At 37.7% G+C, this 17612-nt stretch overlaps 1 protein-coding gene across 1 annotated transcript; it reads left to right on the top strand.

The window, feature by feature from the left end:
• Positions 1–1168: 1168 nt before the first annotated feature.
• c1ql4a (complement component 1, q subcomponent-like 4) lies at positions 1169–16951 on the top strand. The gene is made up of 2 exons (XM_056239260.1): positions 1169–2450; positions 15932–16951. The coding sequence occupies exons 1-2, from the start codon at positions 1917–1919 to the stop codon at positions 16109–16111; spliced, it is 714 nt and encodes a 237-aa protein (XP_056095235.1). The 5' UTR covers positions 1169–1916; the 3' UTR covers positions 16112–16951.
• Positions 16952–17612: the final 661 nt, after the last annotated feature.

The raw sequence follows: 17612 nt of genomic DNA, 5'->3' as shown, positions 1-17612 counted from the left end.
GTGCGTCGCAGGCGCGCTCTAGGCAGCTCTGCCTCTGAGTCTGTGGCGTTGAGACAGAGCCAGTGAGAGGGGCGAGGATGAGATGAGATGGGATGGAGGGAGGGAGGAGTCGACCGGATGGAAGAATGAGGGGGCAGTGTGAGTGCGTGTGTGTGTGTGGAGTGTGAAAATCTCACAGGTGTCGGAGTCAGAAGTCCAGCGCTGTACGTTGCTGTATTATTATGTCTTTGGACAAAACGAACGGCAAAAGCGGAAGTGTCACTCACGCGCGAAGTCATTAACAGTTCGCGGAATAAATAAGGTCAGAAGTGAACTTAATGAAGTCATCTTACCCAATTTGACTGGTTAAAACATTTAAAATCGATATTTCTGCGATTCACTCTGTTGTTGGAGTAAAGAGAGGTGTCTTCATTTGCACATGAATTACATTCGCCTTTAATTTGCTCCGGAATTCGGCAAATTTAAGGACAGACATCAGAGGAAGATTTTTAATCCTAAAGATTTCCCATTAACACCGAAGTCAGGGTAAGTGTCTATTTAATACCTTTTAGTGTAGCCTACTTAAAGTTGCTCAATTGTGTCTTACTTTCACAGGTGTTATTTTGCGTGCTTCACTTACTGCATAGAAAAATTATCCTGTAGTTTTTTTTTTTTATGATATCAGCCTAATTTATTCATGTGTTGTTTTTATTTGTGAATATTTCTCCTGTTTAGGCCAAACCTTTTGCAACAAAAACGTAATGCCAGTTGGCTATTCAGGGGTCATTTTGATATAAAATGATCAAATATAATGACATATTATGCTTACTGGATATTGCAAAAGAATAATGCAAGACAACTTTCAGCATGTTCAATTTAGGATAATATATATATATATATATATATATATATATATATATATATATATATATATATATATATATAATGTGATATTAAATATAGCCTTAACAGATTTTCTTTATTGTCTTTTCATGTTTTTTTCCTCCTCTAGTTCTATTTCTGTGGAATTTTCCCAGTCCCGCCAGAGCAACTACAGGGGTCTTCCATATGTTCCTAAAAAATAAATAATAATAATTTTCTGAAGGATCAATACATTGTGGCTCATCGGGTTTTGGTGCAGGGCGTTGGACAATTTTCATTGAGCAGGAGCATTTTAGTGTATCAGTTTCTTTTGGCACATCTTTCAGGTCTTTGGTTGGACTTAATTAGAATTTTGTTGCACAAGCAGCTTACTTTGTGATTTAATTTAGCCCTTTACAAACTGAATTTTGCAATTGCTCAATTGCACTTGGACAGGAACTTGAACTGAAAAACCCCAAAACAGGTTGTTGCTGCATTCACTTATGCAAAAGAGAAACCTCAAAGAGTTTTCTGTGTATTGGACAATTAACTGTAGATCTAATGTTAACAAGCAAGGGGATGAATGTAAAGATGTGTATTGTTATTAGCCACGAAATTACAACACTTTAAAAATACAGTATTGCATTGTATTGCGAGTGTCCCCGTATATTAGCTCGCCAAGAGCCACCTTGTTGTCCTGTAATCATCTTTTATTCTTTGCCGTGCCACACCTTTCTGTTGCACTGTTCCATTTCGTTCTTCCAGATCTTCCTTTCGGTCTCCACTCTGTCCTACCTCTTGTCCCATTGCACCCTCTCATTTCTGTATGCTCCACTCTCTTCTTGGTCTTCTTGTCTCATCCATAAATTCATCTGCTATCCTTCTCCCCATTGGCCTCATTCCTCTATTGATATCTTTGGGGTGGCTGTTTTTCTTTGTTAGTGAGTTTTTCTCAAACTCCACTGTTCACGCTGGCGGGCACCATTCCATCTAAAGGAGAGGAGGACTTTCTAACGCTTGCTGCCTCCCGGCTCAGCCGCCGCAAGCGTGTCATAGGAGCGGCCGTGGGTGTGGCCATGGTTCTGATTCTCCTGGTCACCATTCCTTTACTGGTCCACAACACTAAAGGAGGAGGAGCTGGCAGTGCGGGAAGTCATTATGAAATGCTAGGAAGTTGTCGGATGGTTTGTGACCCCTACACCACTCCTCATGGCCAGGAGCTAACGGCTGTATCACCCGCACCTGCTGATTTTCCAAACCGGAGAGGGAAATCTGGCTATCGGGGACCTCCGGGGATCCCGGGACCGCCTGGTCCACCTGGAGAACCTGGAAAGCCAGGTCCGCAAGGGCCCCCGGGTCCTGGGCCTGGCGGTTATGTGCCGTCGTTCTACAGCCCTAAGATTGCATTTTACGCAGGCCTGCGCAAGCAACATGAAGGCACTGATGTGCTGAAATTTGATGATGTGGTGACCAATGTTGGCAACTACTATGAGCCCAGCACTGGAAAGTTCACATGCCCTCTGCCTGGTATCTACTTCTTCACTTACCATGTCCTGATGAGAGGAGGAGATGGGACCAGTATGTGGGCAGACCTCAAGAAGAACGGACAGGTAAGAATTTATCCCTATTTATAAAAATTGTTTGTGGTGGAAATGAAATCTTCAGCTCAATTGCTTTAAAATATAGTGCACCCAAAAATTATAAATGCTTTCATTATTTACTCACCTTCATGTCCTTCCAAGCCTGTATGACTTTCCTTCCTCTGCAAACACAAAATGAAGTTATTTTGAAGAATTATTTTTACTGTATTTGTCCATACAATGGTAGTCAGTGGGGTCCAAAACAGCACTGAACAAGACAAAAAAAACTGAGATATTTTTCAAAACATCTTCTTTGTCAAGCAAAACATGGATGGTTTGGAACGACATGAGGATGTGTGAAGGATGACACAATTTAAAAAAAGAAATTGGTGAATAATTTCTTCAACTATCTTTTTCCTTTATTATGGACATTATGTGTGCAGTCAAATGTAGAAAGTAGTTTCTCTTAGTCTCAATTCATCATATTGGGTTTCACCACTAAGGTCATTTTCATCTAGAGGAGTCAGAATAGTTAAGATTATGAGCTTTTTCCTATTAAAATTCCTATTATACAATTGATTACCATCCCACTAAACAACATGGGTGCAAATTGGACGCTGTTGTACTGTTTTTCAAGGCTGACAGAAAAGGCTACTGAAAGGGAAAACCGTGACATAAAAATGTGTGTGTCCAGACAATCTCAGCTGCATTTCCATATGTTTTGAAATTTAATAACTAAAATAAACATCATATATTTACATTTCACTCATCACCTAAAAATGTGTCATACGACTCAGCATGCCAGAGCTGTCGTGGTGTGGTCTAGTGCCAGTTTGCACATCAGATAAATAATGAATGCATGAAAATTTGACAGTTTCCACACTCAGTCATTCATTCCCTAGACATTAATTAAAAACTGAGGGCAGGAAATGAGCAGGACAAGAAAAGGTTTATCTGTAGTGGTTTTAAGTGATTGTATGACCTTTGTGGATCAAGACCCACTCTTGCAGCTTTTTATTTGACAGGCAATCGTAACATATTCTTTTATGAACAGTTTTACCCAAGCACACTATAAAATGTTTATTTGTATTACACTGTGCAATGAAAGCCAAGTGTTTTGTTGTAAAAAAAACAACAACAACAACAACAACAACGTCTGGCTTAATACAGTGGACCCCCTGTAAAAGTGATTAGTGATAGTAGATTAAATTGGTCTGACCTGTACAGTTTTGTATTGTCATGCAAGTCTGCTTCCTCTGTTAAATCATTCATAACTCTTAGATTGAATCCTCTGCACGCTGTACGTGCCCCCCTTCTATTGCATGTTCATTGATTGCTCATTAATTATCTTTTCAGTCCACTCAATTACGTCCATTTCGAGCACATCAGGTGGCCCTGCTTCACTCTTCTGTAGGGCCTAAAATGTAATAGAGAAATGTGTGGGTTAACTGCTCACTACACCAAATAAACCGCAGATGGAATCATCAGATACTTCCCCAAGCACCTGAAATACAGTCAACAGTCCATTTGCGACACAAATCACGATTGCTGTAGCCTATAAGATTTTAAAGAGCTCATAGGATGAGGATTTGCGCAGCTATAATGGAAAGTACACAGCATGTAAAAGTAAAAAAGGATGCTAGATATTTTGACAGATGCTGAGAGACTGGAATTCTCTGAAGTGTCATCTGAAAGCAGACAATGGTCCGTCGGGATTATGAGGTTTATGTTAATTTGTAAAAGGTTACTTTTGAATGCTGACAAAATGATGTTCAAACAGCCATGTCTATTGAATATTATAGGCCAGTTTCCCCAAACACAGAGTTCAATTAAAAGGTTTTGAAGTGGAGAATCACCATTGTGTTATTTTACTCAAAACTAGATGTATGCTACTCTATACAAACATATAAGGTTGTTTATTCAACTAAAGGTACTCCAACCAGAGGCTGATTTTTATTAAAACTTTTTTCTTTTTTTTATATGTATGTAGTAGAGCTGCACGATTAACCGTTAAAAGATCACAATTTAAATTCAAAATTCCACTCAAAATTCAGCTGTCTATAACCCTTTGACAAATGAGATCACACTGATGAACTAATCAAATCTGCGTTCACGCTGCTGCCGACCCAGAGAGTTGTTGTGTGTATATGAAACAACTTAGGTTATCTTTCAACACAGACGTTGTCTTTTCAACATCATTGTACATCATGGTGACTGTCATAATGAGTGACTCATTGAATCACTCATTTGAACAGATTTGTTCAAAATTGCTGGTTCATTCAGAAACAAAACAAGTAACTTTCTTGAGGATTGAGTTTGAAAGTTAATTCATTCAAATGAATAAATATTTGCAGGCCTATTTAAAAGCTCTTGCATAAAAAGTTCCATTATTAATGTTTCAATGGTCTGGCATACTATCTCAAAAAGGGTGTAAACGGAAAACTTAATTTATAGGCTATTTGCATATTTTGATTCACATACACTTCTTGTTTATTACGTTTTGTTTGTTGTGTTCTTTTAAATAGAGCCAAGCTAATAAAATGTTGTCAGAACCAGCAGTAAATTACAAAAGCCAAATGTTCAGGTTTTGCAAATCAGAAATCACTGAAATATACATTTTTTAAATGCAACAACAAAAAAAAAAAAAGCTTTTATTAAATGCCATTATGTATATATTTTATTACTTTACTCTTGGTCCAGATCCAGATGTTTTAAATCCATCCTAAAATGATTTTAATTTTTTTTAAAAAGTAGCATTACAACAGCATTAAAAGTGACTATAGTTGAAGAAACACTCACAAATATGTACTTTTACAGGAGAAAAACTGTAAAGGAACAAAACCAAAATAATAAGCAGTGAAAAATATCATTGTTTTTATCCTTCATCTTGAAAATAAGTTTTGACACAGTCATCTCGCATCTTCATTGTGGAGGCCATGTTCAATATGGCACCCCAGTGGGCGGCCCACAAGCTCAAGTGCACAAGTGAATTGTGAGACAGACTAGAGAAGGACGCAAGGGTAGCCATGACAGTTAAGAGTATGGCAGAATCACCCAGGCTGGTTGACAGAAAGATCAGGGGAGGAAAGGAAGATAGATGACTTAATACAAAGCTGCAGACAGTGGGCAGAAAGACGAGACTTCTGGGAGGCTTATACGCATGGACCAAAATGAATACAGAGCCATAGACAGATGGAGAAGTGCCAAACATGTCATGGCTTGACAGTTTAACAAGCTGTCTTGATGATAAAAAGATCAGATCCTGACATAAGCATTTGTTTGCTAATAATGACTGTCTGTGAATGTTCGGGTGCTAATTAAGAGAAAAACAGTATCTCAGGTATGCTCTAGAGAGTGGCATGCATGTTGCCGTACCTGGTTGCAGGCCCGTGTGACCATCTGGCTGATCGTTGTCTGTGTGGTGGTTTTGACAGCTAGTGAAAGCTGGTCTCTTGATACCGGCTGGTGCAGTTGTGATGGTCTTCTCATTGTCGGACTGCCTGCACTTTAGAACTGCCTGAAATGGAAATGATGTGGGTGGATAATCATGGAAAAGTCACTGGTCAGCAGGATTTTTTCCCACACCGTTAATCCAAGCTGAAGTTTTAGTGGTTGTTTATTCTAAAATATGTGATAAATATTTAACATGGATGTAGTTTTTTTTTTTTTTAAATGTGCATTTAAACAGTCATCCATATTTCAATTTGTCTTTTAGTGTAGGATCAGTACATTTTTTGTTTATTTGTATTTGAATAGGGCACCAGTGTATGACGATGGAATTTTGAGGAATGTTACAATATTTCATTTGGTCAGTAACAGATGGAAAGGATTAGTGATGTGATCGTAATAGTGCCCTCTTCAATATTTAATGAGGTCATTTTCATTTGTCTTGTAATTCATTTGGTATATTGCCCACTGAAGGAGATTCACGCTGAAATTTCGTCACTGTGCATTAAGTCATTGTATCACAGCACCTGCTACAACCGAAGGGAATTCATACGAGGGGGAAAAATGTGACCTGTCAGATCCCACCCTCAAAAGTCCCGGGGTCGTTAGGGTCAACAATTGCACATCATTTAATAATAACTTCTAATTATTATGCTGTATAAGTCTGCTTTCTGATGGAATACCTGCATAAAGGCCTGTAAACATGAAGAGATTTGTTAAAAGGATGTGATGCTGCTAGCGTTATTGGTGGCGCTTTTATTGTGCTTGTTGAATAATGGGTTGTTTGCCTTAATGCTAATGTGAGTCAAAATATGCCACCAGGGTCGTACGTCATCTCTGATTTAGCAGCTACATGTCTTCTTCCTCATCATTAACATGCTGTTAATCTTTTAATTTATAGTCCCTCAGCTTCGATGTACATTCCCGAAACCTTAGACTGAACCTCTGTTCAAAGTGGACTAATCTACACTCCGTCCTCTCTGTTGCTTAATCGTTCCACCATTCTTTTTCCCCCTTTTTCACCTGTCACACGCTCTTTTAATAGACCTCTGAAAGGTCGAGCTCTTTCACACGCTAGTGTTAAAAATGCCATCGCCTGTCTGTTAATGACCAGTACTTGCTCTAATAAATGTCTCCCGGTGCAGTGACATGTACATAGTCCGGTAGAAATATAATGAGTGTCTTTGGTAGTCTCTAATTGTAGTAATCCCTAATTGCAGGGCTTCTAATTGCCAAATAGTTTCAAGGGAAATCTTTTTAACTGATTCAAAATTTGTAGTAGACTGCATATGTGACATACTCATTAAATCCCACCTTGGGTCACTTGTTAAAGCATAGTTCACAGCAAAATGTATAAATAATTAATTTACATTTATTTACAAATCTGAGCTGCTTTCTTCCAAAACACAGAAGATATTTTATTTTTGTTTATCCCATCAATGGGGTCCAATTTTGTTTTGAACCCCAGCTTTCTTCAAAAATAGCTTTGATAACACTTTCCAATAAGGTTCCATTCATTAACATTAGTTCATTATTTCAATACTTCTAAAACATTTATTATGCTTATTTAATGTTCATTTCAACATTTATTAAAATTAAAAGTTGTATATGTTAATATTATTTAATGGACCTATGCTAACATGACTAACACTAACGGTTGTAACTAACGTTTACAATGATGAATAAATACTGTAACTAATGTATTGCTAATTTTTTAGTAAATGTTATTAATGCATTAACTAATGGGACCTTAACTAAAGTATTAACATATCTTCTCTTGGGTTATACTGGTTTGGAATGAGGTGAGGATGAGTAAATGATGACAGATTTGACATTTTAGGAGAACTAACCCTTTAATCAGTTGACTATATTCATACAGTGATTGAACCCATGGTCATAGAGCTTGTAACGGGTGTTAAAGTGTGCACTTGAACCATTAATATGCTATGCCACACTCGTACAGTACGCCAATTAAGCATAGCCTACCTCTTGGAAGAAGCGAAACAAATTTTACTCTCCCTTTGAGGCAAAACATTCAATAAATGTTCACATTTTTTTGCTTTAGTCTTTCCCTCCCCTCCCATGTGCTCGGTCCCTTAGGTAAGTTTAAGAGCTAGTTTTCCATTGTCTCCGCTCTAAGAGGTCTGTATATCACCGAGAATGAATCCTGTCAGTTTTATTACCGCTGGAGCACGGCACCACTGATAAAAAAACAAGACTTCATATACCCTTGCATCTCGCTGCTCTAACAAAATAGCCTTGCTTGATCAGACTGTTATCCTACCCCCACCCCCCCACCCCCTCCTCCCCGCCTCCTGTTTTCTCCTTCAAACCTTGTCTCTCTGCTAGCGCTCGCCTCTGCTTATGTATAAAATGCCTTTCCCTCCTTGTAATGAAAAGGCCTGGCAGAACAAGCCCCCAGCAGGCCCGAGGGTCCCTGCTCGCAGCCGGCGCTGAGATCAAGTCAGCGTGGCGTTTCACAAGTATAGTCGGCTCCCATGTCAATATCCATCTCCAGTGCAGTCAACGGTAATCCTAAAATGCCTCTCTCCCTCTCCCTCCAAGACAGGCTTTCATATCACTTATATTTGATAAATGCCAGGAAGCATCTAACAAGCGCACTTTGCGGCAGATATCTAAACCCCGGGTGCTCAGATACGGTGTAACTGATCCCAAAAATACAAGATGTGAATCAATGGAAGCGAAGAAATGTCTTAAATGGTCTTCGCCGGATGTCTGATAATTAAAGTGACCGCTTGCGGTGTCGTATTGAACATGGGGGAATGCCGGAGGGAGAGACTGCCCCTTTGCCCACTTCGCCAAAATAATGAGGAGAATGGCATACGCTCTGCGTCGATAGGGAGAGGAGGCCGGGTCGTCACTGTCAGATGTGGAATGATGCACATGCCAAATTGACCACGTCAATATTATGGCCTTTTTTGATCTCGATGAGATTTTTATAAGGCATTGTGTCATTGCAGTGAAGATAATTCAGATTTGATATATTTTTGGTCATACCCTAACCCATGTAAAGAAAACATCACTGTTGCACTGATTTGAATTCAGTAACACGTACCAATTACAGCATTCAATATATACAGTAGGTTATTGACTAGCCCAATGTGCAGATGACTGTATCATAGAGTGTGGCTGTTAGATCTGGATGTGAAAGATTGTGTAGCTGTTTCAGGAGTCAGTTTTTATGTGAGATATAGTTGAAAAAGGGTTTTCTCAAGGGACTGGCAACCCAACATAACTGTGATTCAGGCTGCATGGACGAGCTAAAAGGCTTCTCACATCGCACCTCAACACAACTAATATCTTCTGGGGAAATAATTCAGATTTTTACACATCTAAACATTGTCATATTAAAGTTTGTCATGACTGATATACACTCACCTAAAGGATTATTAGGAACACCTGTTCAATTTCTCATTAATGCAATTATCTAATCAACCAATCACATGGCAGTTGCTTCAATGCATTTAGGGGTGTGGACCTGGTCAAGACAATCTCCTGAACTCCAAACTGAATGTCAGAATGGGAAAGAAAGGTGATTTAAGCAATTTTGAGCGTGGCATGGTTGTTGGTGCCAGACGGGCCGGTCTGAGTATTTCACAATCTGCTCAGTTACTGGGATTTTCACGCACAACCATTTCTAGGGTTTACAAAGAATGGTGTGAAAAGGGAAAAACATCCAGTATGCGGCAGTCCTGTGGGCGAAAATGCCTTGTTGATGCTAGAGGTCAGAGGAGAATGGGCCGACTGATTCAAGCTGATAGAAGAGCAACTTTGACTGAAATAACCACTCGTTACAACCGAGGTATGCAGCAAAGCATTTGTGAAGCCACAACCTTGAGGCGGATGGGCTACAACAGCAGAAGACCCCACCGGGTACCACTCATCTCCACTACAAATAGGAAAAAGAGGCTACAATTTGCAAGAGCTCACCAAAATTGGACAGTTGAAGACTGGAAAAATGTTGCCTGGTCTGATGAGTCTCGATTTCTGTTGAGACATTCAGATGGTAGAGTCAGAATTTGGCGTAAACAGAATGAGAACATGGATCCATCATGCCTTGTTACCACTGTGCAGGCTGGTGGTGGTGGTGTAATGGTGTGCGGGATGTTTTCTTGGCACACTTTAGGCCCCTTAGTGCCAATTGGGCATCGTTTAAATGCCACGGCCTACCTGAGCATTGTTTCTGACCATGTCCATCCCTTTATTGCCACCATGTACCCATCCTCTGATGGCTACTTCCAGCAGGATAATGCACCATGTCACAAAGCTCGAATCATTTCAAATTGGTTTCTTGAACATGACAATGACTTCACTGTACTAAAATGGCCCCCACAGTCACCAGATCTCAACCCAATAGAGCATATTTGGAATGTGGTGGAACGGGAGCTTCGTGCCCTGGATGTGCATCCCAAAAATCTCCATCAACTGCAAGATGCTATCCTATCAATATGGGTCAACATTTCTAAAGAATGCTTTCAGCACCTTGTTGAATCAATGCCACGTAGAATTAAGGCAGGTCTGAAGGTGAAAGGGGGTCAAACACAGTATTAGTATGGTGTTCCTAATAATCCTTTAGGTGAGTGTATATAGTTAATGATATTAACACTTTTTTAAACTTGCTTTTGGATGTTTAGTATAACTACACTGAAAACCCTAATAAGTTGATTGAACTCAATTGATTTGAGTAAACTCGTTCCCTCAATTTAATTGAGTAATGGGGTCTCCCAAACCGTGCATATTTAAGTTTACTTAACTTGGTGCTTATGTAGACTTGACTTAAATTGTTTAGTTCACCAAACTTGACGATTATTTAATGTACTTAAACAATAAAGTTCACTTAACTTAGTGTTGAAAACACTTGTATACGGGTATTAAAGTTTATTTATCAAGTTTAAAGTATCAGGTTTAAAAAAAAAAAACAGTTTATTTCCATTACGATCAATAATTGTAATATAATGAAAGCCATTTGTTTTCTGGTAAAATAAGAATGACACCTTGCACTTGAAGAAAGCATGTATGAATGTATTAATTTCACAGTCAAGAAAACAACATTTGTGAAAATGACCTTTCGTAAGGATTAATCATGATTTTGAGCTCACAGCACTTGAAATCTAAAGTTTATGTATTTTGAAGGTAAATAAGTTATTTGAACTTATATTTTTGAGTGACAGGGCCAAAATGCTCAATTTAAAGTAATTTTTAGTCAAGTACACTTGATTGTTTAAGTAAAGACAACATTAGAGTTTACAGTCGGTAACAGTTTACAATAAGGTTTCATTAGTTAACATTAGTTAACATGAACTAATAATGAACTGCACTTCTACAGCATTTATTAATCTTTCTTAATGTTATTTTCAACATTTACTAATACATTATTAAAATCAAAGGTTGTATTTGTTAACATTAGTAAATGCACTGTGGACTAACATGAACAAACAATGAATAGCTGTATTTTTATAAACTAACGTTAACAAAGATTTACAAATACAGTATTGCTTGGTTAGTTCATGTTAGTTAATATTAACTAATGTTAAGAAATAAAAACGTATTGTAAAGTGTTACCAATCTATATTATGTACAGATAATTGGCACCATGTGTTGACACCCAACAACAGTACTCAGAGGTTGGGTAATTTATGTAAAAAAAAAAAAAAATTACTATTAAAAAAGAAAATATATTTGTGACCATTTAATTAGCAAAAAGTTTATAATTTTTTTTATTATTTTAACAATCATTAATTAATAGACTTAATTACAATAAAATCTACATTAATAAGAATTACTATTATTATTAGAACATAGCCATTATGAATATTTTAATATAATTAATTGAATATTCATTATTATTATTATTAAATATTCATAGTGAATGGAATGCTTTGCATTGTTGTAAGGCAAAATAAAACAATTAAAGGCCCCCTGACATGAAATTTTCACTTTCGGAGGTTTTTTAACATTAATATGAGCTCCACTAGCCTGTATATGGTCCCCCAGTGGCTAGAAATTTCAATCGGTGTAAACCGAGCTTTGGCTATCTTTCTCTGCCTTTGAGAAAATGAAAGCTCAGACGAGCTGATCTTGAATCTCCTCCGTATGACGTCATACGGAGTAAAGGTAACCTCCCCTTTCTCTGCTTTGCCCGCCCAGAGAATTTGGCTCGCCCATGTGAAAATGAGCTAGTACGAACCTAGTCTCAGCCTCAGACGTCACGCCCACGGAACGTTGGCTAAACGTCTGATGCATATGGTACACTTAACTGGCTTTATGCACAGCTTCACTACTTCCTGAACTTCAGCCAGCCCTTTGTTTCCTGTCTGTCATTATTGGACAAACTGATTAATTCAGGTGTGCCTGGCCTCAGTAACAATAATCAGGCACACCTGGACTAATCAGTTTGTCCAATAATGACAGACAGGAAACAAAGGGCTGGCTGAAGTTCAGGAAGTAGTGAAGCTGTGCATAAAGCCTACTGGAAACACTTCAGGAATGTCGAAGTCGTCATCTGATTGGTTGAATTTTATCGGATTTCCGGGGGGCGCGAGTGTCGGGTTTATTTTCGGTCCGCCGGGAAACAAAGCGCAGACGTGTGATTGCGGAAGAAAAACTGTTGTGTTTACATGAGTGACAACGAGCATTTATCAAGATCAGCTAAACGTAGGATTCTCAAAAGTATGCGAGGTTCACGGCATAGACTCTTGAAGTTTTCTTCTCCTTCTTTGATTTTCTATGCTGACTGACTTGTTGCACGCGGTTGCACGCCGGTCTGTTGTTGTGGGGACATTTCCACGCCCCGAAACGTGACGCTGAACGAAACGAACTGTAATTGGTTGTTTGACATGTCGGTCAAACGGCCTTATGGGCGGGCCTTGCCCAAAGAAAGCTGCTATGAATTCCAGACCTTCAGCCGTCAGTCTGAAGGTCTGGCTACGCGAGACTAGTACGAACCCTACTGTCTATGGTACGAACGCGCAAGCGCGATTTGAGATTTTCTCTCGAGAGAGATATCATGGCTTGCAAATGACCGAAGCATGGCAGTTGATCAGTGTACAAATGAACACAATAGTATTTTTTAGTTCCTTCATCCGAGCCTCTGAAGAAACAATGGGTTAATTTTATTTTCTCTGGAAATGCCATAGACCGTAAAAGAAAGGGAAATGCGCCGACACAACTTCCCAAAGTTTTGTATGGTCCAAACATTTCACCGACGACTGTTTCCTCAACTTGGGCCAATACAGAGCTGGCCTTGACCTTTACCAAGCAACAATTTCTGATGTGTAGCCTAATTGTTAAAGTTCAGACAGGTAATCTTTCTCTCAAAATCGTTCATTACTGTTTATGCATCAGTAAGTCAAGCCAGTGACTAAAATATCAACTTCACATCGTTTCTTTTAGTAGGATGAAGATAGTCTTATTTAAATTGTGAACAAATTATACAAAAAACGACCAAAGAACAATCTTTCCACACAGTGCAAGTTTATCTGGACATCTCGTTATGAAATCAATGACGCACGTTAAACGAAGCTCTTACTGTGTTTGCATTGGGGAAAGCATTAGAGAGAGTGCATAAACTGCATTGCAATGATGAGATGTTCATTCTCGCGATCAACAGACTGTCACCTGCTTGCTCAGTGCTCATCACGGCAACATTGTATGTGATGGGAATAGGTCTAAATACTTTAAAAACTTCCACGATTCGTTGAATCTCGATAGCTGTAATAGTAAAAACTTATAATAGCTGTAGTAAAAGTATTCGAGAGAGTTTCACATGTAATACGTAGCTATTTCATATGCATACATGTCAGCCAATCACAGCAATGGCCGGTTCCACTGAATCCCACAGCAGACACGCCCCTTCAAGCAGGCTAGGAAAAATGGCTTTTATTTCTAAATTATGACTATTTTTGATCTAAAAAACATACTAACATTATAAGGGCAACCCAGGAAACATTATAAAATAATAAAATAACCCCATGTCATGGGACCTTTAAAAATCAGTTCTGCCTATCAATTATTGAACACTTAAAATAACGGATGTAAATGCAATATTGTTTGATACTTGGAAGGGTATTTTTCAAATTACAAATGACAACTATCTATCACTGCTATCCAAAATCAATTTAAAGCTGATGTATTTGTCCTGCAGTGCTGCATTGTAAAATCCCTAACATCATTATACAGATTGGCATTTCAGTCTAAATGGCGGAAGTCTCCACTCAGGACGTTGTGCGGATGTTGACAGTATCTTGATGGTAATGAAGTGGGGTTATTAGATTATGGATATGGGAGGGAGTTTATCTTTGTCTGGGGTCAGTGTGTTTTATGTGGCCTGCGGTTGTGGGTGTTTCTCAAGGGAATAACACGGCCAATAAAACAAGAGGCATTTGAGTGAGTGATGGCATGTTGTATGAGGATGTTTACTGACACCGTGCATATCTTTGTCATTTTTTTTCCCTAGGATAGACTCGATCTGTATGTTTAGGAAACCTGACAAAGATTGAGTGGCTATAACACGGCTGAGCAAAATGCCTGACAATCACTGTCTGTCACCTGACACCTGTCTGCTAGGAGCTTACGCATCTTCTCCATTTAGAATACTTGAGCATAGATCAGATAGTAAAAAAACGACGATAAATATAAAAAAAGGGAGAAATGTCTAAGTCATATTGCAAGGGTATGAATTTTTTTTCTATTAAAATACGTGGCCCCTTTTATTGCATCTGCAGGAATGTGCATCTTTCTGAACACATGACTAATCTCAATTTAAAATGTTAACAAACAAGTTTCAGATCCACTGCTGGGAGTCAATACGGCTGATCCCTCAAGCAGAATTTAAATGAGTCCATGTCTCCAGTAAACAGTCTCATCGCGATGCGTGCGCTTGCGATTAAATTCAACAGGTCAATACGAGGAAGGGATATGGTACAGTTTTAGCATCCAACTAGGTATAGCTAGATGATCCTACAGTAAATAAATAGGAGAGAGTATGACTGCTTTCTCAATTGAGGTAGAGGTCAGCAGGTTATCTGCAGCTCAATCCATTTAACCCGACCAGCCCTTTTTAGAGTATCATTTAATAATCACTCCATTCCATTGCCATAGAGATGATAAAACAAGGCCTCTTTCGTGTCAAGAGAGCATCTATATGTAGAGATATCTGCCATATTTTGTACATTTTTTTTTGTCTTATGTACCTCCACAGCCTCATCAGCACCGCTTCATCCACATGTGTTTTAAATCGCATTATACAGCGTTTCTTTAATATGAATAATATATCATTCATATTAATTATTTAGTTTAATATAATAATTGTTTATAAAATGTACAAAACTCGCACATATTACAAACAATTTTTCTTTCCCTACAAAAGGAAATCAATTCAGCATTTTTGTCTATTGATAAATTTTTTAGCATTATTTTTATTTTTATTATTATTATTTTTTAATCTGTACAATCTTTTTAAATTATTCATGTTAAAATATTATTTTTTATTAAAAAAATTCTATAGGTTTAACAAATCAAAATCTTTCCACGCTTAGCATTTATATAAAAAATCGGACTTATTATTTTCTTCTTTCATATATGATAATGAAAACGCCACTGAATTCAGTCTGCTTATTTCACTATCTGAATTTGTTACATATATCAAAAACACTGTTTTACCGTGTTCATTTTAACAATAATTCAATGCTCAGATCTCACTTGTTGAATATGTATCTCTGTTTTTAAGTGACAATTTTTCTGAGTGTCTGAAGCACAATAGGTAGTTGATGTGTTTGTGACGTATTGAATTGCAATGGAAGGTCCCAATCCCACCTGTTTAAAATCATTTTAAAAGCTTCAAATGTCAAACTTCATGTTGTTGTGCTTTAAACATGTTTTGTGGTTTGGTCTAATGAATATCACTAAATTATCATAGATACTTTTAGTGGTTCATCTACATCTCAGTAGCATTCAAGTATACTTGGGAATCTAATCTGTAAATTGTTGCGATCTGCTCCGTGTCCTTCCTCTAACCGTGGCTTCATTTGTCCTGTGCGTGACAGGTGAGGGCCAGCGCTATCGCCCAGGATGCTGATCAGAATTATGACTACGCCTCCAACAGTGTGATCCTGCATTTAGACGTGGGAGATGAGGTCTGTGTGCAGCTGGACGGAGGGAAAGTCCACGGAGGAAACACCAACAAATACAGCACTTTCTCTGGCTTCCTCATCTATGCTGACTGACCTGCTCGTGATGCTGCTCAACACACTCAGATATACTGTGTACAAACACACACACACTCACTCATACAGTTACCTTCACACACTGAACAGGCTTGAAAGAAATGGACATGGTTTATACTGAGTCGAAGGGCCTCACAGATGATGGCAACCAATTCCTTACATAAAGCAGATTTCCAACATGCTGCTTGTATGTGTGTAAATTATAACTTACATTATACACTACTCCCAAACGTAAATTAAAATGCATAAATATATGTTTATATCTATCCTTGACAGTGACACACTCATATTTTAATGTGTGTACTTGTTGGTGTACTTGTCTCCATTTTGTGTGTCAATCAAAACCTTGAGATTCAAAGTCACTCTCTATAGTCGACATGCTTTATGTTGAGCTGAGCTGCATTTACACATGGCTAGACTTGAAACAAAATCAGTGCGTATATACGTTTCACTCAATAGATGCAGCCGTAGCTCATTACAGGCACGTATATATGCGTACACACACAGAGCAGGGCTAGTGATTAATCTAAGTCCTCTTGTTCAATTCATTTGACTGTTTTGGCTGTCTGAATTGGAAATATGGCTCATAACAGTATGGATTTTCACTCGCTCTAATATTAATATATCGATTTAGACATTAGACTCTTCAATATTCAAATTTAAACCAATATGTGCGAGTACAATATGTTTTAATCATGTAAATTAATATGATTATTTAATACATTTTAAAGGGGATGATGTTGTACTCATCTGTGTAAGTCTAATAAAATATAATACAATGTAAAACTAAATATTCCATTCTTGACAATGAATTATTCTTTTATATCTTATCAGCATTATGTTATAGAATTATTTATATAGAGATTATAGATTTTTTGAGTACTATAAAAAGTCTAAGAAATGATTTCATTTTTTGATGTAGCTACTGCATTGCATTTAAGAGGTCAATACACTTTCACAGTGATCACTAAGTTTGTATGTATTGTTTTATAATATGTTTTATAGAAGTTATACATTTATAAATCAAGCTTATATCTATATATTTTTCTGTGATAATCATGCCGGTTGCTATATTATGAGAAACGAGGCCAAAAGTTTGAAATGTTTGAAAGATAATTCTGACAATGATGTGTCCTCAAACTATTTAAATGCAACAACATTTTGTTGAAATTTTAGCAGCTCTATAGCTTGTATTACTTAATCTTTGTAAGAAATGCAGCATGAAGTAGTTGTTGATAGTCAAGCCATGTGCAAATACACTGATACAAATATACAGATAAAATGTCAAAACGTCAAAAACATTCCCTATTCACAAACAATTCTATAATAAATCATATACAAATATCTCTGCCTCATTTTTATGTAACATTTGTGCAACTGACTATTCTTAATGACTATGTTAAGTGAATTCTAAGATAATGTTTTATACAAATATGGCAAACATATTTCTGTCGTGCAAAATAGTTCTCTACTATAAACATCTGGAGAAAATAAAAGTCTG

This window comes from Rhinichthys klamathensis, unplaced genomic scaffold (assembly GCF_029890125.1).
Source record: "Rhinichthys klamathensis goyatoka isolate OS25496 unplaced genomic scaffold, OSU_Roscu_1.1 h1tg000020l_1, whole genome shotgun sequence".
In the NCBI taxonomy this organism is placed as follows: domain Eukaryota; kingdom Metazoa; phylum Chordata; class Actinopteri; order Cypriniformes; family Leuciscidae; genus Rhinichthys; species Rhinichthys klamathensis.
This window is presented reverse-complemented; position numbering and strand designations above follow the sequence as displayed.